Source organism: Lolium rigidum, chromosome 2, assembly GCF_022539505.1.
Source record: "Lolium rigidum isolate FL_2022 chromosome 2, APGP_CSIRO_Lrig_0.1, whole genome shotgun sequence".
Taxonomy (NCBI): domain Eukaryota; kingdom Viridiplantae; phylum Streptophyta; class Magnoliopsida; order Poales; family Poaceae; genus Lolium; species Lolium rigidum.
The window spans coordinates 263,125,511-263,149,366 of record NC_061509.1 but is presented as its reverse complement, the minus strand read 5'-3'; the positions used below and the strand labels follow the sequence as shown (position 1 = coordinate 263,149,366).

The following is a 23,856-nucleotide window of genomic DNA, read 5'->3' as shown; positions in this document are numbered from 1 at the left end:
CCGCGTCGCGTGGGGCTGGTAGAAAGGGACCGCGTGGGACGGGACGAGAAGCGTTTGGTTGCACGTGAGCAGGAGCTGGGTTCTGTCTCTCTCGGCCCCAAATTGGCATTATTAAGTGCACCTTTTTCCCCTCTTTCTCTCTCGTCCTTTTCACCAAATTAGTATAAAATCTAGAGAAGCTTGCATTTCGACTTTCTTCAATTATTTGTGCCTTTTGGCCCTCGTTGTTTGCCCAATATGGCAGCAAATCTAGTACTCCCTACTGGTCCATATGTATGTAGTGAAATCTAGAAGCAAATCGCCGGGATAATGTACGATAAATTCACGGTCATAGTAAATCAAGAAAAGTAAGTACGGCCAACAAAATATAGTAGACTAGGGATAGATAATCCCTAGATAATATGGATAGATAATAGGCTGCATACACGGCAGCCAACATAGTAACGAGGTTCTTCACGAGCACCATCATACTAACATAACAACAAGGGATCCCTAGCTAACAACAAAGGGATCCCAACAACAAACTAGGAGGCAGCGGCGGCGACAGCGGCACACGTCCGGGACTCCGCCTACCCCATCCGGCTCTGCCTCCACTTGTTGCTCTTGCTCCCCTTGGGAGCCTTGGGCTTGAGCGGAGGCATGCGCCCGGCGGAGATCTCCACCCGCCGCAAGCTGCGGAGGTGCATGCCGAGCGCCACGTGCTTGGCGCGGAAGGAGTGGACGTTCACCGTCGTGCCGACTTTGGGGAAGGTGTTGCTGATGTTCTCGGCATGCGTGACGAGGCGAGTTGAAGTCCGTGGCGCCGAGTCTCCTGGTGCGGAAGGGGCACCTGTACACCTCCTTGGCGAAGTAGGAGATGTGCGGCCGACCTGCAGCCTCCGCAGGACCTGGCGAGTCTTGACGTCCTCCTCCTCTTCGTCGGCTGCCGACGTCGGCTGCCGGACATCCGATCCATATCAAACAGAAACTAGTGAATGAGTTGCAACGATGACTAACGTACATGATAACAAAGTTAAGAAAAACAGAGTCAGCCTCGGTTAGAGTGGACATGATTATATATCTACGGGGAAGGTGTTAGCGAACTAAAGCTCATGCACAACAGATTTGTACACAGCAATGGTTCGCTGAACCCTCCCTGTAAAAATTTGTGCCCAACCATTCATCATAGGCAAAGAAACAGATTCTAGATCTGAACTAGATCTAAACTTGAACACATTCGAGATTATTTGCAAAATTAAACGGTTGATATCTTTTGATTAGTGCATAAAATAACTGATTGAGATCCCATGATTACTTGCATAAATTAACTGATTGAGATCCAATATTACTTGCATAAATTAACCGAACAGCCGAACCCCAAATCTTAAACGAAATCAAGAAGTGATCAAAACAAAATGGAATAAAATCGGCGCAAATATTAGCCCAATACTCATCCATCTACAGATCCATCTACACCAGCAAAAATAGGGTTCAAAAAGGAATGGGGAACAAAAAAGGAAGCAAACCGTAGTTACCTCGTTCCATGGGTCCTCCGGGGAGGTGTCGTAGGGGTTCGGGGGCGGGACGTACGGCGCGGGGTCGTAGGGGTCCCATCCCGCCGGGATCCGACTGCCACCGGCGGCAGCAGCTCCGATGCACCGGCGACGGCGGCGGCGGCGGCGGCGTCGTCGTCCGTAGAGGGGACGGCGCCGAAGATGGAGGCGTCGCGCTTTGAGCCAACCTCGACGATGGGATTGGCATTCTCCTTGTCCATCTCTCAGGCGGAGGAAGAGGAAGAGGGAGAGGGAGAGGGTTTTTTGCTTTGGAGAAGATGATGGGACGTGAGAGAGTTGGCGATGTGTGAGCGAGTGAGAGTGACAGAGAGAGTGCGAGGAGGCGTCTATAAAGGCGAGGGTGGTTAATGCGACCCGCGTCCCTACGCGTGCACGGGTGCACGTCCGCACGTCTTGGACTTCGCAACGCGACACGCGTCCACGATTGCACGTCTCGACTTCTCCACCGCGACCCGCGTCTACGCGTCAACAATTGCACGTGTCCTCGAGTCTAACCCCGGAAATTTACATATACTCAGGTATACCCTCGAGTCTTATACTAGCATTTTTTGTGTGCTCAATTTTCCCCTCGAGTGCTAATGCTGGCTAGTGCAATATACTCGGTTTTACCCTCAAGTGGCTGGTCAACGAGAGAGTCAACAAATGGGATTAACTAGTTAAATGAGTCATTTAATGTGCAAAAAAATCCTAAAAAGAGTGGCACTTACTCATGGAGTCTTTACCACAAATTGCCACTTCTCAAATCATAGATAAATCAAGTTTTACCACAAATTGCCACTTCTCAAATCACCTAGTAGCTATGAAGGTGCATGGTTTTCCACAATAAGCCCTTCCCAAAACAGCTTCCCCCAAATCATACTTTGTCTAAATGAGGCCACAATTCTCACACCTGATGTATATTGGTATTGCAATTAGTTTGAGGTAGGCCAAGATGGGTTTCATTGTACAAAACAAGCATTTTCCATTTTTTAAATCTCATATTTGAATCCCTTAGTCTATTTACTACTCAGGTGCCCTTGGTTTCTTGATAGTACTCAGTTTTGCCCTCTCTCTTCACAAATTCTCGCAGACGTGCATCATCGCCCTGATTGGTCTAGCCCATGTCACGCGGATCGTGCCCGCCGACCGTTGATCGTATGATATAGGGAACGGGCAGGATAACCCCTCTCTGTCTCTCTGTTGGCGTTATTTTTCACGCAAAAAATGATAAACCATCACCGATTTGTTGTTACCATTACTTTTCACGCAAAAAAAATGATAAACCATCACCGATTTGTTGTTGCCATTACTTTTCACGCAAAAAAATGATAAACCATCAACAATTTGTTGTAGCCATTACTCTTCACGCAAAAAAATGATAAACCATCAACAATTTGTTGTAGCCATTACTTTTGACGCAAAAAAAATGATACAGTAAACCATCACCGATTTGTTGTTGCCATTACTTTTTACGCAAAAAATGATAAACCATCACCGATTTGTTGTTGCCATTACTTTTCACGCAAAAAATGATAAACCATCAACAATTTGTTGTAGCCATTACTTTTCACGCAAAAAATGATAAACCATCAACAATTTGTTGTTGCCATTACTTTTCACGCAAAAAATATGATAAACCATGCATCACCGATTTGTTGTTGCCATTACTTTTCACGCAAAAAAATGATAAACCATCAACAATTTGTTGTAGCCATTACTTTTCACGCAAAAAATGATAAACCATATATCTTTGTATAGAATGATAAACCTATCACGTATGATTTTTGAGGTCATTTAGAGAAGGCGAGAAAAAACCTAATTTGTTACAAAAGCTGGTTTCGAGTGAGACCTAACCAAGTTTGGCATACATGATGGCATACCTATAACAACAAGGAATATCTAAAAGGGAAAGTTTCAGAAAATTTGAAATTTAGGGTGAAAATGATGCCATACATGATCTTGTTTTTCGAGGTTTTGACCCGAAAATCAATTGGGTATTATAAAGGGAAATAAAATGTTCGAAAAATGTAAAAACGAAACAATCTATCTATCTATGTATAGAAGATCAGTCTGTATGAAATTTGAGGTTATTTAGAGAAGGTAGAAAAAATCACCTTGTTAGAAAAGCTGGTTTCAGCGAGACGAAACGGTATGCGCTTAAGCAAAGTGATTTTTTCGAACATCTCCAAATGACCCCAAATTTTCCATACATGATGCCATACGTGTAACAACAAGGAACCCTATCTAAAAAGTGTCAAAAAAGTTTTCCCAACCGTATAGCTCTATCAAAAAGAACCTCACCATGGCGCTAGTATAATTTTGGGATAGTTACAAACTTTCGTTACCTAACCTTCAACATGAAACTTGTTTCAAATTCATTTTGGCCTACAAGAAACAAATCCCAACTTGATTCGAGCACCACAGCCTCCAAACGATGCCGATGCCGATATCGGCATGGTCGAAGCGGCTATGCTCTCCGCCACTTTGCTAGGTCAACGTCGGGATGAACCCTCAATCCCGTCCCTCATTCGATCAACGACACACCGGAGATACCGCCGAGGCCAATGCCGAAAGTACATGCTGATGCCAATGCCGAACATGCATGCACGCCGCCGTGGGCACGGCCACGCCGACCCGCTATCGCTGGACGCCACGGACCGCCGCGAGGTCTTTCCCTTCGCCACCACACTCTCCTAGCACCCACCTATACACGCCGGAAAGGAGAGACACTAGTTTTCTCTACATTGCTCGCGTTCGTGTCCGACACGGTCGAGTCAAAGTTTTGAGGTGGTCGTCGATGTCGTCGACCATTTCTTCTCTTCTTTGCATGGTTAAACGCGTCTAGTTCATATCTATCTAATGCGTCTGGTCTCGCCTCATGCAGTTCTTTGTGGACGTCGATCTCATCTCGGCACCCCGCATGCCACCTCCTCCGTGCCATCGCTGTAGAGCTCCGTTTAAAAATCTAATCCTACCCGTGTATTGCCCCTTGTATCGGCGTCATGGCCCCACTTGTCATTTGATATACCGAAGCCCCACTCGTTCGCGTTTTGGTCGGGGATACGGCGATGCTTACGGTCAAACAAAGATGCATGGTCCGACGTGTCTTTGCGGGCTCTACATGGCCCCACTAGTCGGAAGATAACGGTCAACCGTCGGGCAACCGGCCGTTACATCACGTGTGATGGTTTCAGACAAACGTTTGGGTAAAACTGAGGAAAAACTAAGGAGCTGGGGAAAACTGAGCACAACTAAGGACCCGAGGGCACGAAAATAGAAATCCCTAGTTTTAAATCATATGAGGTATAGCTTCTCACTTAAATCATTAATCCAAATGGTTCCATGAGAATTGATAACACATGTATTAATGACCCATTTGTTCCTAATTGAAAATATTAAATCATTCTCATAAGTAGTATTTAAATTTTTCAAACCTATCTATTAAATCATATAAGATACTTTGGTCTCATTTAAATCTTGCCTCAACCAAATTAATATGAGGTAGATCCCATGGTCAATTAAAACTCACATTAAATTAATTAAGGATATTAAACCATTGCAAGGTGTTATTAAAATGGTATGAGGTGCTCACCTCATTTAAATCATCTTTCTCAAATAATATGAAGTAATGTGTTGACCTTTAATTTCCTAGGCTCATACTTGCTCAATTATAAATCTTAAATCTAAATAGTATTTAAATTTTCCAAAGATTAATTAAATCACATGAGATGATGAATCTCATTTAACTCACTTTTCTCAAATACTAAGTGTGAAGTGTTGACCTTGGTCAACATGGGATCATTCCTGGTTATTTGAAAATATTAAATCACCTCAATGGTAGTCCTTTAAATTAGTTACCACTATGTGTTAAATCATATGAGAGATATTCCTCTCATTTAAATCTGGTTCTCAAGTAATTCAATATGAGGTAGTGATCATAGTCTAGGTAACCTCATATTAAATTATTTGGTGGCATTAAATCACTACCATGTTAGTATTAAATTACATGAGGGATGGAACCTCATTTAAATCATTTTCCCAAATGATAAGTATGAAGAGGTTGACTTTGGTCAACCTAGGTCATATATTATTCATAAGAGAAATTAAATCTTAAGAAGAATCAATGAGAGGAAATTATTTCTCACAAAACCAAAGAGAAACCCTAACATCATTTTTAATAAGAGGAAATTATTTTTCTATTACTAAATAAGGAAACCCTAGCATAATCTTGTAATAAATGTTAAGTAGTGATGCTAGATTATTGTGTGAGCCACTAAGGCTAATTAAGAGTACTTAAGTATTGTTTGGTGATTGTATCCTCGTATTCGTTTATAGACGCTAGTACCGGAGACTATCAAGAGGAGGAGGTATTCTACCAAGAGGAAGAAGAAGGACACTTTGATCACCTCACCAATCAAGGCAAGATAATACTCTTGCAAGCTGATATTCTTGCAAGCTAACACCCATGCAAGCTTTACTCTTGCAAGCTAATATTCTTGTTAAGTGCAAAGCTCCACAAGAGCAAGGCACCATTACATTTTACTTTATGAACCTATCCCAAGTTTTTTACTTTACAAGCTTTAATGCTTTTGGTTTAACAAGGTTTACTTTTTGATTCATGAATCACTTGGTCTAGAGTAGAACAAGATCATCAATTTTAGTTTAGAGCAATGAAAGCTAGATAGCACCCCTCATGACTAGTTGCTAGTGCTAAACGAATAAAATTGACTACTCTAGATGGGAACATGTGAAATGAAATGACTTTGAAACCTTGGAATGATGGTTCATTCCATTGAATGACTTTGAAGGTGAATATGACCAAGAGAAGATGGTGATTTTTGATATAAAACTGATGGTTGGGTTCGGATGCGATACCATTCCAATTTTGAAAGTACCCCCACAATACCCAACATGGGTAAGGGCTTGACTAGAAATTTATGTGCTTTAGTATGGGTTCCCTCTAAACAAGCGTCATCGGGGTTATGCCAAGGGCTGCCTCCAAAGAAATATGAGATGATATGAAATGACGTGATGAGGTGAATTGTCCGGCCCAAGCCCTGTGCAGTTCCCAGGCTGACGGTGTGTCTTCACTGGGAGGCCAAGCTCATGGGGAGAGGTGCCTGTACTAGAGTATATAAGTGAAAGGTTATGGTTGGTAGTCCGCATACGGAGTATGATAAATCAGGGCCAGTTAACCCTGACGGATTATTGCAAATGTTGTGGCACAAGGGTACGACCTCTGCAGAGTGTACAACTATTCGAATAGCCGTGTCCACGGTTACGGACGATTGGAAAGGCCATACTGTTCCGTCATCAGACCATTTTCAAAAATGTGACATATGACTGGTGACTTGAAGTTGAAAGGTGAATGGTGACTTTGAATTGAATCACAACAGAGTTGTGGGAATGACACTAATGTTCCCACTTGAGTTAGTCTAAGGATTCAAGCATATTTACTAAATGTTTATGAAATAAACTTGGCTTTATGCAAATAAACCTAGAGCTTAGTATCCCCTTACCACAATTGATAGTGCTTACACTAGTATTAGTTTGCGAGTACTTTAAAAGTACTCATGGCTTTGTCCCCGGCTATTCAAATGGCCGGACTATGAAGGTGAACAGCAAGTACGAGGAAGATGGACAGCAGGACGTCTACGACAACTAGGACCGCTCCTGACGTCAAGCGTTGGCCTGTGGATTAGATAGCCACTACTACTTCGCTTCCGCTCTTTGTGATGTTCGTTGATCAATAGATCAACTACAATTTGTAATATTGGATCATGTGATCCATCTTTGTAAGACAATTATGTGTTGTAATAAATGATGACTCTATTATATTCAACTATTATGTCTCGCAACAACAATATTCTTGGGATTGCGATGTACGGCATAATAGGCATCTGTACTTAAAAATCCGGGTGTTGACAAGTTGGTATCAGAGCCATTGTTTGACCTTAGGAGACCCTAGTTAGAATGGACGTTCGGAAAATTTTAGTTTCTAAAACAAAGGACGTGAGTATTTGTGAAAAACTTATTCATTTTCTTCTCTATCAGATCTTCTTAAAAATAATAAGCCATGCACCTCCTTATCAATCCATTTAAAATTTTGCCACACTTGTTCACATCTCTAACCTACTCATCCATTTCACTTTCAGATGGAGCCTTACGTCCAGACGGAGACCTACGATCTGGAAAACGGAGGAAGTCTGGTGTTTGAGCGCGACTTGTACCTGGTGTCCGAGAAGCTCGAACGCCCACCTCCCCAGTTCCACGGAGTCCGGATCCACAACACCCCAGCTGGGAAACAGCAGTGGATGATCACCGCTGACTTGAAGGGAAGCCCGGAGCCTCCCATCTCGGAGAGGATCCTTTTCTCCTTCAAGGCATACAACTGGGTGGACGGTCTTGCTCACGCCCTTCAGGAGGGACTTGCTCGGGTGTGCGGACAGAACATCGCCGCACTCCGGGGAAGCCGCTTCGCTCACTTCGCGAGGCATGACACCATGGGGGAACCCATGGCACTCTCTTCGCACCCGGTGCTCAAGATCCATGTGCAGCATTTGGACTTTATGCTCCATGAGACCCGGAAGGACCTGGAACTGACACGTGTCCATGCCCACCGTGCCCAGATGGCCTTGGCTCATCATGCCGACGCCATCAGGCTACTCGCCAAGGACCGCCGGTCACTCCGCCTGCAGCGCGCCAAGAATGTCGCTACTATCACCCGTCTTCGCGAGAAGATTCGCACCTTGGAGGTGACTGTCCGGACCCAGCAGGACCAGATCCAGGAGATGGAGGAGGATGGAGAAGACATCCAGGGAGGCGATGACTTCCTGAGCGACGACAACGACTTTGAGGATGACGAGTTCACTGATGAGGAGGACTATGAGTTTCTGGAGTCAGCGGAGGATGGGATCATTCCCATCGATGTGGATGAAGACAATGAGGAATAGTTGCACTAGCTTCACTTACGTAGGTGTAAGTTGTATCCCGCACCATGTATCGTAGTTTGTGGAAGAAGGGTTCTTAAAACCCTTAGTGCTTTAACTTGTAATGTGTGATGTTTGTTGTGAATAAATAAAGTGTGTGTTATGTTCATCACCAAAAATATTTCAAGTTTTAAGATTAAACCTAACTCAAAATAAGCCATAGAAAATTCCCTCTTACCTCATGATATATCTACATGATCAGATGGCCCCACCAACCCGCAACACCACCCAGGATGCCATGATGCAACTACTGAAGACAATGATGGCAGACCGGGAAGCGGAAAGAGCTGAACGCCAAGCAAACCTTGCCGCACTGCAACAGCTAGCTCAGAACAATCAAGGCCATGGAAACCACGATCACCCTGGGTCAAAGCTGAAGAATTTCCAGAACACCAACCCTCCAATGTTCAGCAAAACCGAAGAGCCCCTCGATGCTGATGATCGGCTTCGGACAATAGAGAACAACCTTGAAGTTGCGGGAGTTGAAGCCACGAGAACAAGATCTGTTTGCCACCCACTACCTGTCAGGACCTGCAAGAGCCTGGTGGACTAGTGCCCGTGCAATGAATGCAGGACAGATGATGACATGGGAAGACTTCAAGCTGAAGTTCAACAAGTACCATGTGCCCCAAGGACTAATCAAGAAAATGAGAGACGAGTTCCGTGAACTCAAGCAAGGAAGAATGTCCGTGGTGGAATACCGCGACAGGTTTCTCACTCTGTCAAGGTACGCCCCGGACGAGACCGACACAAATGAGAAAAGAAAGGAAAGATTTCTGAACGGACTACACGACGAGATGCAAACGGTGTTAGTAAATATTCCGTTCGCTGACCTCGAAGCCCTCGTGGACTCAGCCATACAGATGGAAGGAAAGCTGCATCAGGCCAATGAGAACCGCAAGCGCAGAATGATGAACCCGAGTGGACCCCATCATACCCAGAAGCACCGCAATAACTCCTTTGGAGGATTCACCCCCAGAAACAACAGGCCACCTGTGCAGACTTATCGCCCCAACCACAGCAACCACAACGGAGGACCCCCGAAGCCCGGAGGCAACAACAATAACCACAACAGCCACCACAACAATGGGAACAACACCAACACCAACACTGGCCCGAGGACTGGAAGCAATGCCATCCCCGTCACCCCGAAGGACAAGTCAACTATAAACTGCTATGAATGTGGAGTTGTGGGCCACTACTCCAAAGAATGCCCCAAGAAGCTTGCCAAAATTGCTGCCAACACCGCTGCACCTGCCCAGCAACAGCGCCGCTTCGCAGGTAGAAGGAATCAAAATAACAACAACGGCCGTTTCTACCACATGACTGCCACTGAAGCTCAGGAAGCACCTCAGACCCTGACAAGTATGCCTTCCTGTTAATCAAAATGCCCAATCTCTCTTAGGAACCTAACTCCTCTTAAAATCTCGGGACGAGATTTGTTTAAGGGGGAAGGGTTTGTAACATCCCAGAAATTCAAAACAAAATAAACAAATTCCCCTAGTTCCAAATTTTGGAACCAACAAAAACTTTTATTAAATTAAGTTTGGTACATAGTAATCTTGCTTAAATTATTGTGCTATTGCCATGATTGCTTGTTATGAGTATCTGAAATAATCTTAAACCCTAAAACCCCACCCCTCTTCTCACCATGCTAGTTAAAATAAAATAAAAGGAAATTAAATGAGAAAAAAAAGGCATATGTGCCTATGGCTATAATTATAAATCTTTACCCTAGACCTGTCCACTTTATTTAGAGAATGGGAAAAGCTTCATAAACCTTATATAGTACTTCTTAAATCATTTCCAAGTGGAAACCAAAGAAAATAAAAAGAAACTAAAAATGCCATAGAGGCATATGAGAGTAAAATAGCAAATTTGTGAATTTGAGAAGATTGACCCTAGGACTTGTTGTGAATGGTTGGATCACCTCCATATACCATTTCAACACTCAACAACACCAATTGGGTCAAACCAAGTCAAATTAAAAATCAAATGCAACACATGCATAGAAGCCTATGTGACACATAGCCAATTCACTAAACCTTGACCTATGACTTTAAAACTTGACCAAATGGTGTGAAACCCTCTCTAAACCTAATATAACACTAAATGGACCCTAACCCATGTCCAAGTAAAGCAAGATCAACCATTTACAAGTTTATTAACATTTGACAACTCATCTCTTATGTATTAAGGCCAAATTTGCAAATCTTTGAACAAGACCATTTGAATTGGTTTCAATGCTCTTAAAATGTTTCTAAACTAATAAGAACCACATTAGAGTCAACAAAAGTCAAATCAAATAGAGAGAATTCAAATGGTAAGATAATTCCATTTTTACTCACATACACATTATGCCAAATATCAAATCTTCACCAAAGGCCACCATTACTTGATCTCTTGCTTGTGTAATACTTAAATATGATAAACTAACACAAATGCATCATTGGATCAAGAATCAAACACAAGGAAATCAAGATTTCTTCATACATGTGATAATGGTCAAAAGTGAGTTTTATAAAATGTTCCTCACTTAACCCCTCTGGTTTTCTCAATTCTTAAACTAAACTTGGTCAACTATTGCCATGTCATCCAAGACCATGTCAAGGAGAACAACTTTGTTGTTGACCATCAATGTTGACTCTGCCTAGGTTGACCAGAAAAGAAGGGACAAGTGGAGACTTTGAAACTATGTGAAGATCATCCCAAATTTGAAATCTCACAAACCTTAACCAAATCCACCACCACCACCACCAAGCTTTCACATTATTTATATGTTTGAGCTCCACCAAAAAGAATTCCAAAATTCAATAAAAAAGTTCTTGCGGCCATTTCTCCGAACACCTTGTAGGCAGCATCTGGGCTTTGCAATACTTGCTATTACACACTAGATTTTGGCCTCAACCATCTTTATCTGGTGATGATGAGCATCTACTGCAACCCCTGCATCAAGCCATGTCCTTGCACCGTCGATTAAAGCATGGAGAAAACCTAAACTAAGCAATGTCGTGCACATGCCGGCCATGCATGCACTTGATCGGCCTGGCTTTCCCCTCCTCTCTCCACCATATCTATAAGCACCTACTCATCACCAGGAGCATGCCAGTGCACGGCCCGAGCTCGCCGAGCCACGGCATTGGCCAGCACCAGCACGCCCAGCACCATGCCAGGACGTGCCAGGCACGCGGTGACCGCCCTCTGGAGCGCGCCGAGCATCTCGCGCCCTATCGACGTCGTCCTCCCCTCGCATCCCTAGGCCTCGTGACGAGAGCCGCCACCCTCACCTCTACCTCGTAGACGCACTCGATCAACTGCCGCCGCCTTGTCACCGTCGTCCTCATCTGAGCACCGCCGCGAGTACCGTGGTACAAAGTGCACGCGCCCGAGCGATCCTATCACGCCCTGGACGCAACAGCTACGCCTTGAGCATCGCCATGATGTCGCCTACAAGATGCTGTCCTCGCCACGCCCTTTTGCACGCCGGAGCGGCCGCGCCATGGACACCCTCTCACAGCACCCGCCGGTCACCTCTCCATCTATAAATAGAGGCACCCAGAGCACACCTCCTTCACACCAATCTCTTCCCCTCTCATCACTGGCTCTCCTCGACCACCCAATTGAACACCACCTCGCCGGAGCCGCCCCAATTGGAAGCTCGGAGCCGCTGGAGCTCGCAAATCCTCGCCAGCAATCCGCGCCTCCCCAAGCTCCGCCACGGTACCAGGCCCTTCATCACCCTCGCCAACGACGCCACGCACCTCGCCACCGATCGCCGGCGGCCTACAGCGCCCTCCGACCCCCTAGGTACGCCGCCAGCATGCCGGGATCTCGTCGGAGACGACGATGCCCCACGACCGTGCGATCAGGTTCTGATCCAACGGCTCCCTTAGCGCGTACCGCTTTACTCAGTTAAGAGCCACTGACGGGTGGCCCCCACCTCGTCAGACGGCCCGCGCACACGGGCTGTGTTGCTGGGCCGTGCTCCTCTTTTTATTTTGCTTGGGCCCGTCGGCTTTTCCCGCGTGGGCCACGAAATTCAAATTCGATTTAATCTTTTTAGCTAAATTCAAATACTGGTGCCAACTTCAAAATTAAATAGTTTGAAATCTACTGCACCAAATTTAACAAATTTTATATATTTGGAAAGCTCAGGAAATTATCTAAATAATGCCACTGGCCTCATGTCCAAATTCGAAACTAAATTTAAATGATAAAAATAACAAGGCAGGGCCTTTTCTGACTTCAAATAAATATTAGAAATTATCTATAAATGATTTTAAGTTGAGTCCCACTCTAATAAATCACATTTGACATAATCTAATTGTTTATGCAAAAATATAGCATAGTTGTTTTGCATGATCATGGACTAAAAGTCAAATCATGGCTATGGAGCCATTTCTAGCCCATTTAATACGTACACATAAACTTATTTAACAAGTATGGGGGCTTCTCTCTCATTTAAACTGTGATCCTAAGTAATTCAACTAGAGGTACTGACCTTGGTCTAATAAGCCTCATGCTTGGTTACTTAGAGATTTTTAATTATTTAAATGATAGTTTTAAATCATATGAGGTATAGCTTCTCACTTAAATCATTACTCCAAATGGTTCCATGAGAATTGATAACACATTTATTAATGACCCATTTGTTCCTAATTGAAAATATTAAATCATTCTCATAAGTAGTATTTAAATTTTTCAAACCTATCTATTAAATCATATAAGATACTTTGGTCTCATTTAAATCTTGCCTCAACCAAATTAATATGAGGTAGATCCCATGGTCAATTAAAACTCACATTAAATTAATTAAGGATATTAAACCATTGCAAGGTGTTATTAAAATGGTATGAGGTGCTCACCTCATTTAAATCATCTTTCTCAAATAATATGAAGTAATGTGTTGACCTTTAATTTCCTAGGCTCATACTTGCTCAATTATAAATATTAAATCTAAATAGTATTTAAATTTTCCAAAGATTAATTAAATCACATGAGATGATGAATCTCATTTAACTCACTTTTCTCAAATACTAAGTGTGAAGTGTTGACCTTGGTCAACATGGGATCATTCCTGGTTATTTGAAAATATTAAATCACCTCAATGGTAGTCCTTTAAGTTAGTTACCACTATGTGTTAAATCATATGAGAGATATTCCTCTCATTTAAATCTGGTTCTCAAGTAATTCAATATGAGGTAGTGATCATAGTCTAGGTAACCTCATATTAAATTATTTGGTGGCATTAAATCACTACCATGTTAGTATTAAATTACATGAGGGATGGAACCTCATTTAAATCATTTTCCCAAATGATAAGTATGAAGAGGTTGACTTTGGTCAACCTAGGTCATATATTATTCATAAGAGAAATTAAATCTTAAGAAGAATCAATGAGAGGAAATTATTTCTCACAAAACCAAAGAGAAACCCTAACATCATTTTTAATAAGAGGAAATTATTTTTCTATTACTAAATAAGGAAACCCTAGCATAATCTTGTAATAAATGTTAAGTAGTGATGCTAGATTATTGTGTGAGCCACTAAGGCTAATTAAGAGTACTTAAGTATTGTTTGGTGATTGTATCCTCGTATTCGTTTATAGACGCTAGTACCGGAGACTATCAAGAGGAGGAGGTATTCTACCAAGAGGAAGAAGAAGAACACTTTGATCACCTCACCAATCAAGGCAAGATAATACTCTTGCAAGGCTGATATTCTTGCAAGCTAACACCCATGCAAGCTTTACTCTTGCAAGCTAATATTCTTGTTAAGTGCAAAGCTCCACAAGAGCAAGGCACCATTACATTTTACTTTATGAACCTATCCCAAGTTTTTTACTTTACAAGCTTTAATGCTTTTGGTTTAACAAGGTTTACTTTTTGATTCATGACTCACTTGGTCTAGAGTAGAACAAGATCATCAATTTTAGTTTAGAGCAATGAAAGCTAGATAGCACCCCTCATGACTAGTTGCTAGTGCTAAACGAATAAAATTGACTACTCTAGATGGGAACATGTGAAATGAAATGACTTTGAAACCTTGGAATGATGGTTCATTCCATTGAATGACTTTGAAGGTGAATATGACCAAGAGAAGATGGTGATTTTTGATATAAAACTGATGGTTGGGTTCGGATGCGATACCATTCCAATTTTGAAAGTACCCCCACAATACCCAACATGGGTAAGGGCTTGACTAGAAATTTATGTGCTTTAGTATGGGTTCCCTCTAAACAAGCGTCATCGGGGTTATGCCAAGGGCTGCCTCCAAAGAAATATGAGATGATATGAAATGACGTGATGAGGTGAATTGTCCGGCCCAAGCCCTGTGCAGTTCCCAGGCTGACGGTGTGTCTTCACTGGGAGGCCAAGCTCATGGGGAGAGGTGCATGTACTAGAGTATATAAGTGAAAGGTTATGGTTGGTAGTCCGCATACGGAGTATGATAAATCAGGGCCAGTTAACCCTGACGGATTATTGCAAATGTTGTGGCACAAGTGTACGACCTCTGCAGAGTGTAGAACTATTCGAATAGCCGTGTCCACGGTTACGGACGATTGGAAAGGCCATACTGTTCCGTCATCAGACCATTTTCAAAAATGTGACATATGACTGGTGACTTGAAGTTGAAAGGTGAATGGTGACTTTGAATTGAATCACAACAGAGTTGTGGGAATGACACTAATGTTCCCACTTGAGTTAGTCTAAGGATTCAAGCATATTTACTAAATGTTTATGAAATAAACTTGGCTTTATGCAAATAAACCTAGAGCTTAGTATCCCCTTACCACAATTGATAGTGCTTACACTAGTATTAGTTTGCGAGTACTTTAAAAGTACTCATGGCTTTGTCCCTGGCTATTCAAATGGCCAGACTATGAAGGTGAACAGCAGTACGAGGAAGATGGACAGCAGGACGTCTACGACAACTAGGACCGCTCCTGACGTCAAGCGTTGGCCTGTGGATTAGATAGCCACTACTACTTCGCTTCCGCTCTTTGTGATGTTCGTTGATCAATAGATCAACTACAATTTGTAATATTGGATCATGTGATCCATCTTTGTAAGACAATTATGTGTTGTAATAAATGATGACTCTATTATATTCAACTATTATGTCTCGCAACAAAAATATTCCTGGGATTGCGATGTACGACATAATAGGCATCTGGATTTAAAAATCCGGGTGTTGACATAGGGGAACATGTTTGACAAGGTTGTGCACATTGAATTCGGCCAGAGAGAGAGGGGGAGCAAGTGTGTGTGTCATGCACACACGGCATGAATTGTTTTAGTCAAATTGGTGATGATTCAAAGTACCAAACCTTGTCTCTGATGCTTGGCAATGTGTAGAGGAGTCAGTGGAGTACATTTGATGACCTAGGTTGGATGAGAGAGGCTATGATCCACTGGATTGTTTGATGTATTGAGTTGGCAGATTGGTGCACTCCAACTGTTCGACACAATGGCCGCAAGAAAGTTATTTTCGAATTTTTGAATGAATTTTGGTGGGTTGCAAACATATATTATTTGAAGTAGAGTGGTGGTGGTGGTCAAATTTGAGTTAGTTTGCAAAAATCCAAAATGCACATCATCTTGAATCTGCTTCAATGTCTCTACTTTGCTTGATCACCATTTGAAATTGAGCAAGAGTTTGCAGGGGTTGTTTTGGGCAAAGTTGTTCACCTTGATGTCGTCTTGGATGAGGTGCAAAGAGTTGGCATTGTGTAGTTTAGAAATTTTTCCAAAATAGAGGCTCAAAGAGGGCATCAGGCTAACTTTTACCAAAATGACCATTAGTGCATGTGAGCTTGTTTTGATTTCAAATTTGATTCAATTTGAGTTTCTTTGATTCCAAAAGTGCTAATAAGTGTTTAGTAACTATTTACAACCAATGGTGCAAGCCAAAGTGGTGTAGGTTAAGGTTTTGCAAAAATGGCCTAAACCATATGTGTGTGTTGATTTTCATTTTCTCATTTATTTTCTTCTTTTAGTTTTCCTTCTCCTTTGTTGAGCATGAGTTCATAGATTAGGGTTTTAGCACAATTGCAATCACACAAGCAATCATCATGGCAAATGCACACTAACACAAAAATTGAAGATGAGTTATATGCATAGCACTATATGGAAATAAAAAGTTTTTGTTGGTTCTCAAATTTGCATTTTGGGAAACTCTCGTTCTTTCTTTATTGAAATATTGGGATGTTACACTTCTTCCCCAGCTCGTTTCAACTCATCTCTCTCTCCTTTATTGTTGCTGAGCTTAAAACCTTGAGGATCTCCCTCCCCATCCAACCAATCTTGCCCAAACTTTGAGGATTGGTGGAGGAGACCCCGATCTATAATTTTACCAAGAGAGATTTCACTAATACCATCTAGTCCTTAGTGGATCTTGAAGTTAGGGTTCCTATTGTGGGATCTTGGAAGATGAGCTCCTATGGAGGCTAGCTTGGAGTTGTGCTAGCCCCATAGGGTATTGGGAGCCTCCGGTGTTGTGGAGTTCGCCCCAATCTTGTGAAGGAACAGCCGCATCGACCGGCTACTTAGTGGAGAAGGAGAAGCTCCTTCGTGGGGCTTTCTCGAGGAACAAGGTGAGGCATGTGTGGCCATTGAACCTTCGTGGTTCACACCTCCTCGACGTAGACGTACTCCCTCTTATCCTCTTATGGGAGGAACTGCGGGAAACAAATCGTGTCTCCTCTCCGCTACCCCGGTTCTCCCGCTCCCCTCTCTCTTACTATCTTGTCGGTTCCTTTACTTGTTGCATCGCATAGGCTCGTACTAGGTTCACCCCCGTCACTAAAGTTGCCACATTTACTTCCGCATCGCATTTAAAATTAAAAAAGCAATAAAATTTGTGTACCGACCATTCACCCCCCCTCTTGTTCGTTAACGATCCATTCATAGCTTTCCCTGAATTCAAGGCCACCGAGCAGGCAGCCACGGTGGCACGTACGTCGCCCGCTGGTCAACTGCCTAACCCACCCAAGCTCGTTCGATAGCCGCAATGGCATCGACACAAAGAAACTTACGTTGGTTGTCTTGAGCTTAGCCCAGGGAGGGGGCTCCTCAGTGACTTTATAAAATGTTCACATAGATATAAAATAAATGTTCACATACATAAAGAGGAAATACATTTTGATGTGTTATAAAGAAATATTTACACATGTATAAATAAATGTTTACACATATATAGAAAATTGCTCATGTGTTATAAAAAGGTGTTTTTTATAATTTTCATATAAATAAAAAAAGATGTTCATTGTATAAAATATGTTCATACATATCAAATTCATGTTTTTTTACTTTGAACACGTTTATATGTATTGTAAACAATAAAGGAAACATAAAAACTAAAGCGAATAAGTTAACAATAAAACATAACATCGAAAAACGGAATAAATTTTTTAAACAAAAGAAACAAGAAAACGTGAACATGAGCCAATCAGAGAACTAGGGTGCGTGATGTACGAGCACCTCCACACTGTCGCCTTTGGGCCGCGAGAGAGGAGCTAGAATCACATCTCTTTACCAACTGTCAACTCTACTTCACACTTTTTTTTTTGCTAGATTTGTATTGATAAAGTTTGGAAAAATATATAGGCAGAATGGATATTTCAAATAGTATTGCTTCAAGTTTGCGTCTGATTCTCATACGATGCTGCAATCCGTCAGACCACCAGACCACCTTGATGCAATGTTTCTATCGGATGACTTTGATGCAGCGTTGTACGAGCATCGGATACCAATTCGTCGTGCATATAGCAAGGTTCACAAAAGATCCAACATGACAAAATAAGAGCGGCAAGCCGGCAACGTGAGTAACCCATTGTAAAAGACTTTAATTTTCTGATGTTATGTAACATCAAGTACATGTTCCATTTCTAGCTGATAGGCAAGCAGTTTCCTATAATACTATTTTACCTGCTATACATATACAAACATGCTAGATGCTTAGATTTAACTATATCTGCACTCTTTTTTCTACACTTCTCGTGTGCGGATTTATACAGAATTCAGACAAAGCTCAGACAATTTTTTTTTTTTGACAATAAGCTCAGACAATTTTGATGGTACGGAAGAAGTATCTACTCCGTAGATGTGTAATTATCTGCTGAGTGCAAAAAAAAGGTGAGTAATTATCTGCTAATTTCTTGCCTGGTAGTCATTGTGGGCTTCGTAGGCCTTTACTGTTAGCTTCGTAGGCGTCAATTATTTTCTACAGTAGTACTTTACCTTGCACGATTCCCTTCTCGTTCTCTGAAAACAAAAAACAAAAAAACTCAATCTCCTTCCTCTGCTGCCCCCACGGAAATCAACTGAGGAAAATGGAAGACGACCCGACGGCGACGGCGACGGAGGCCGGGGCGGTAGCGGCGGACGCCGTATCCAAGGTGCTCGGCGACGATCTCCTCGTAGAGATCCTCCTCCGCGTCGGCTTCCCCACTACCCTCGTCCGCGCCGCCGCCGTCTGCAAGCGCTGGCTCCACCACGCCTCCCACAAGGCCTTCCTCCGCCGTTTCCGTAAGCTCAACCCGCCTCGCCTCCTCGGCTTCTACATCGAAGGATTTCAAGGGTCTCCCCGCTTCGTACCTATGCTTCCTCAGCCCCCAGAGCTGGCCGGCGCCGTCCGCATCGTCGAGGGCTACGACCTCTGCGCCGACAAGGAGAGAGTAGTGATTCGGGACTGCCGGAACGGCAGCGTCTTCAACGTATTGTGCAGCAGCAGGCGCGGATACGGACCCAGCCTTGGGGTGCACAGCCCACTCTGCCCTGAGAGAGCCATGGCCATCGACCCACCACTCTCAACCCCCCAGCAGCTGCAGTACTACAATCCCCTCAAGCCACCAGCACCGAGATTCTTTCACATCCTATCCAGAGAAGAAAAAGGCGGCGGCTTGTCCTACTTTTATGTGTTGATGGAGTTTGCCGCGAAGGAGGGGGCAACAGATTTGACAACAAATTTCACCGCCAGTGTGTCTATGTTGCAAGATGGAGTCTGGTGTATGCATGCCTCAGCCACGATGCAGATCCCTCACTGGCGTGCAGGACACGGAGCTGTGATGGTTGACAACAAAATATACATGACGGTCACCTTGATAGACATCACCGTCTTGGATTTGACGACCTCAAGTTTTTCCACAATTCAGCTTCCAGAAGGAGTGCAGTATTACTCTTCAGACTTCATGTTATCACAGGCTGATGATGCATCCAGTGTGTATCTCATTGAGGTGAAGGAGTTTCAGCTTCGCATCTGGCTCCACAAGGGGGGCAGCTGGTCGATTGTCGATACCATTTGTCTGCATGAGATGTGTGCAAATCTGATGATGTCAGATTGCACAGTTAAGGACGCACATACTTCTCATCTTCGGATAAACCACGTGGGGGACAACGCTGAGTTTGCGCTCTTGCAAATGGGTCGATTCGTGCGCTATCTGGATATGAGGTGCAAGACACTGCGCACACTGTATGAGATGTCAGAAGATGAACAAGACAGGGGCAGTATTAGCATCCATCCTTTTGTGATGATCTGGCCTCCCACATTCCCTTCGCTGAAGTGTGATCCTACCAGGTTTGCTTTTTGGCCTTTAGATAATCTGTGTAGTGCTCTTTTTGAGCTTAGCAATGTCTGTCTTCCATCACACTGTTTGGTATAGCTGTAGAATTGTGTTAGGTATATTATTGAACTTACACCATTTTGACATGCAACTCACATTTTAGAATGCTTGTGTTTAGATTTTTAAAAACATTTCGGTGTTGTGGTCACAATGTATTGTTTTAAGAGGGGGCACACTTTTTTTTTTGACCATGGAGGGGGCACACTTTCGTGACACGTGTGGCACGGAAGGATGAGGGTGTCCTTTGAAGTTTAAATTTACAAGTATGGCACAGAAGGATGAATTTAACATGCATGGAGTCCATACTAGTTAGAAATTGCATATCATAATGAAGCTTGTTGTTACTTGATAGACCTATATAATGAATTGTCAAGTTATGGCATATTACTCCATGGAATGGTAAAATTGGATGTGTCACGAAAGGATGAGGGTGTTCCTTTTATTTCAATCATAGACTCTGTACTTGTTAGAAAATTGTATTTCATAGTGTAGATGGTTGGCGTTGTAGTTTGGTAGACATATACTGGAACTTATTATTATGGCATATTACTCCATGGAATGGTAACTTTTGTTAAAGCTTGTAGTGATACCAGACATCATGCTTTTTAATTGACTCGAATTTAGTATAAAGTTGAACTAAATCCGAGTCAATTAAAAGAGACTGGAGGGAGTATAGTCTAACAATAGTGGCATTTGATACTGGTACTAAAGAATGACTTGTTTGGTGTTTTAGGATGGACAGTTCATTCTGCTTTATCACAGTTTTTTTTTAATTTTCAGGCATTCTTAAGTAAAAAACTGAAATAGGGTGTTCATAAGTATAAACATGTTTTTTTTTTCAGAACGTTGATGTATAATAGGATTAACATTCCATATCTGCATGTTGAAGCAGGATTTTGCATAGTGGATCATCTATCTCTTATACATGATTCCTCATTTAGATATATCATAGGGTAAGTTCTTGTTGATATGACCAGTAGATATACAAGTTAACAATTGGTAATTTGTCACTCCGTGATCAGAATCATGAAAATATGCATGTCTAGGATATGAAGGATTTCAAAAACCTTGAAGGAAAAAATGCATTAGTTTTACTTTCCAGCGCACACAAATGTTTCGCTATCATTTTACTAGCCACTTGTCTTAATTATTCATTGAAAGACCAAATTTTGTATCTCCCAATATACTGTTATCCTTAATACTACTTTGTCATTGGTTTTAGCATGTTACTTGAATGACTCCAGACTTGTTACAAAATTGCATTCCATAGTGTTGATGCTGTGGATTTTGTTTGGTAGACATGTGCTGACGTGTCAGATTACTTCATATTACTCCATGTGATGGTAACTTACGCCATTTTGACATACTTGTTAATCGACATTTTGGAATGCTTGTGTTAAGATTTGTAAAAACACTTCGGTGCTGTGGTCACAATGTATGGTTTTACGAGGGGACACACTTCCGTGACACGTGTGACATGAAAGGATGAGGGTGTCCTTTGAAGATAAGTTTTACAACATTATGGACTCCATACTTGTTAGAAATTGCATTTCAGTGTAGATTGTTGTTTGCTAGACCTATACTGAATTGTCAAGTTATGGCATATTACTCCATGGAATGATAAATTGTATGTGTCCACTCAGGGATGAGGGTGTCCCTTATATGTCAATTGTGGACTCCATACTTGTTAGAAATTGCATTTCATACTGTAGATGGTTGTCGTTGTAGTTTGTTAGATGTATACTGAAACTTGAAATTATGGCATATTACTCCATGGAATGGTAACTTTTGTTAAAGCTTGTATTGATTCCAGACATCATGCTTTTTTGAACTTGTTCTTAGCCATATATAGTCTAATAATGGTGGCATTTTATACCAGTACTAGAGAATAACTTGTTTGGTGCTTTAGGACGCACAGTTAATTCTGATTTATCATTGTTTGAATTTTCAGTTTCTTTAGTAAAAACTAAAATTGGATGTCCAAAAGTATAAACATGGTTTTTCTAGAACGTTGATGTATAATGGGATTAACATTCCGTAAGCATGATGTTGCATAGGGGATCATATATCTCTTATGCATGATTCATGATTCAGATATATCATAGTGCTGTTGATATGACCAGTAGATACGTAAGTTAACAAAGGGTAATTTGTCCGTCTTTGATTAGAAATTTGTTTTACTGGACTGTATCATGAACATATGCATTTCTAGGATATGAAGGATATGAGGCAAAGCTTTTGCCTCCGTTTCAAAAAAAAAAAAAAAAACTTTGTACGAAAAATGCATAACTTTTACTTTCGAGCACACATAATTTTTGGCTATCATTTTACTAGCCACTTGTCTTAATTATTCATTTTAAATTCCAAATTTTGTATCTCCCAATACAGTGTTATCCTTAATACCAGCTTGTCATTGGTTTTAGCATGCTACTTGAATGACTCCAGACTTGTTACAAAATTACATTTCATAGTGTTGATGCTGTTGATTTTGTTTGGTAGGCATATGCTGACATGTCAGATTATGTCATACTACTCCATTAGATTATTACTCAAAGCTCGTGATGGCACCAGCATCATGCTTACTGAACTTTATCGCGGGCATTTCATTCTGGCTTTATCACTTTTATTCTGCGTTTATCATTTTCTCTGAATTAACAGCTGTCCTCAACTGCAAAAGTAAAACTGGATGTTCAAAAGTATGAGCTTGGTTTTAATTCAGGAAGTTGATGTATAATAGAACTATGTTCTGTATGTTAAGCAAGCTGTTGCTTAGTGGATCGTTTATCTCTCTTATGCACGATTTCTGATGCAGATATACCATATAATATTCTTTCCTTTCATATGACCTGTGGTAATACAAGTTCTCTTATCAATAGTTAATTTGTGCTTGCATGGAACCAGTCCTTCTATGATCAAGAATTGTTTTACTGGACTTCAAACTGTATAATGGAAACATGCCTCGATAGTATATGTATCCCTGTAGGAAAAAATGCATCACTTTAAGCGCATATAATATTAAACTATGGTTGTACTAGCCACTTGTATTTATCATTCATTTTAAATCTTGACAATTCTCCCCATCCTGATCTACGTTATGTTGTCCTTGAAACAGAAATTGCCATGTGAGGAAGGAAGATATCAGGAAGCTCTTGGATGGTATGTACGTCGGTGACGAGGGTGGCGTCGTGTAAAAGCATTAGTGAGCTGCATTTTCCGAAGTATCTGATAGCAGTTCGAACATGTAATGGATTTAATAAGAATTAGGATTCGACATAACTGTAGCATGTACTCCTAATATCCCCTTTGGTGTGACGACTGTCCGTGAGACCGTGACTGAATCTTCGTTTCATGTGGTTGAGAAGAGAAGACATGTATGTTCAGTAGCCAATTCTACTTGTTTCACAGTCTTATGGTTCTACCGCTGGCCTACTGCTTGCTACTTGTGCCTTTTGAAGTATGTTCTTGCTACTTGGGCTCCCAATTGCCTTTTGCTCAGGAAGATAATTCTTCAGATTCTTAATGGTTTACCGTTGGGCACTTTGGATGTGTCCAGGCTTAATATTTGAGATTCTATCTGCCATCCTCAACATTGCGGGCCTGGGGCCGAGTCAAGTATTTTAGATCTAGTGCGCTGATCAATGTAATTAACAAGCTGACGCACATAGTCATTTCTTCCCCTCAATCAAGCTTCATCAAGGGCTAGCTCATCCTT

At 42.0% G+C, this 23,856-nt stretch overlaps 1 protein-coding gene across 1 annotated transcript; it reads left to right on the top strand.

The window, feature by feature from the left end:
- The first annotated feature begins 18,841 nt into the window (after positions 1-18,841).
- LOC124688681 lies at positions 18,842-23,532 on the top strand. The gene is made up of 2 exons (XM_047222323.1): positions 18,842-20,098; positions 23,257-23,532. Exons 1-2 carry the CDS (start codon positions 18,855-18,857, stop codon positions 23,333-23,335), a joined length of 1,323 nt encoding a protein of 440 aa, XP_047078279.1. The 5' UTR covers positions 18,842-18,854; the 3' UTR covers positions 23,336-23,532.
- Positions 23,533-23,856: the final 324 nt, after the last annotated feature.

Coding starts and splice junctions, on each gene's coding strand:
- LOC124688681 (XM_047222323.1), top strand. CDS start 18,855: ATGGAAGACGACCCGACGGCGACGGCGACGGAGGCCGGGGCGGTAGCG. Junction 20,099..23,256: donor CTGAAGTGTGATCCTACCAG/GTTTGCTTTTTG, acceptor TCCTTGAAACAG/AAATTGCCATGTGAGGAAGG.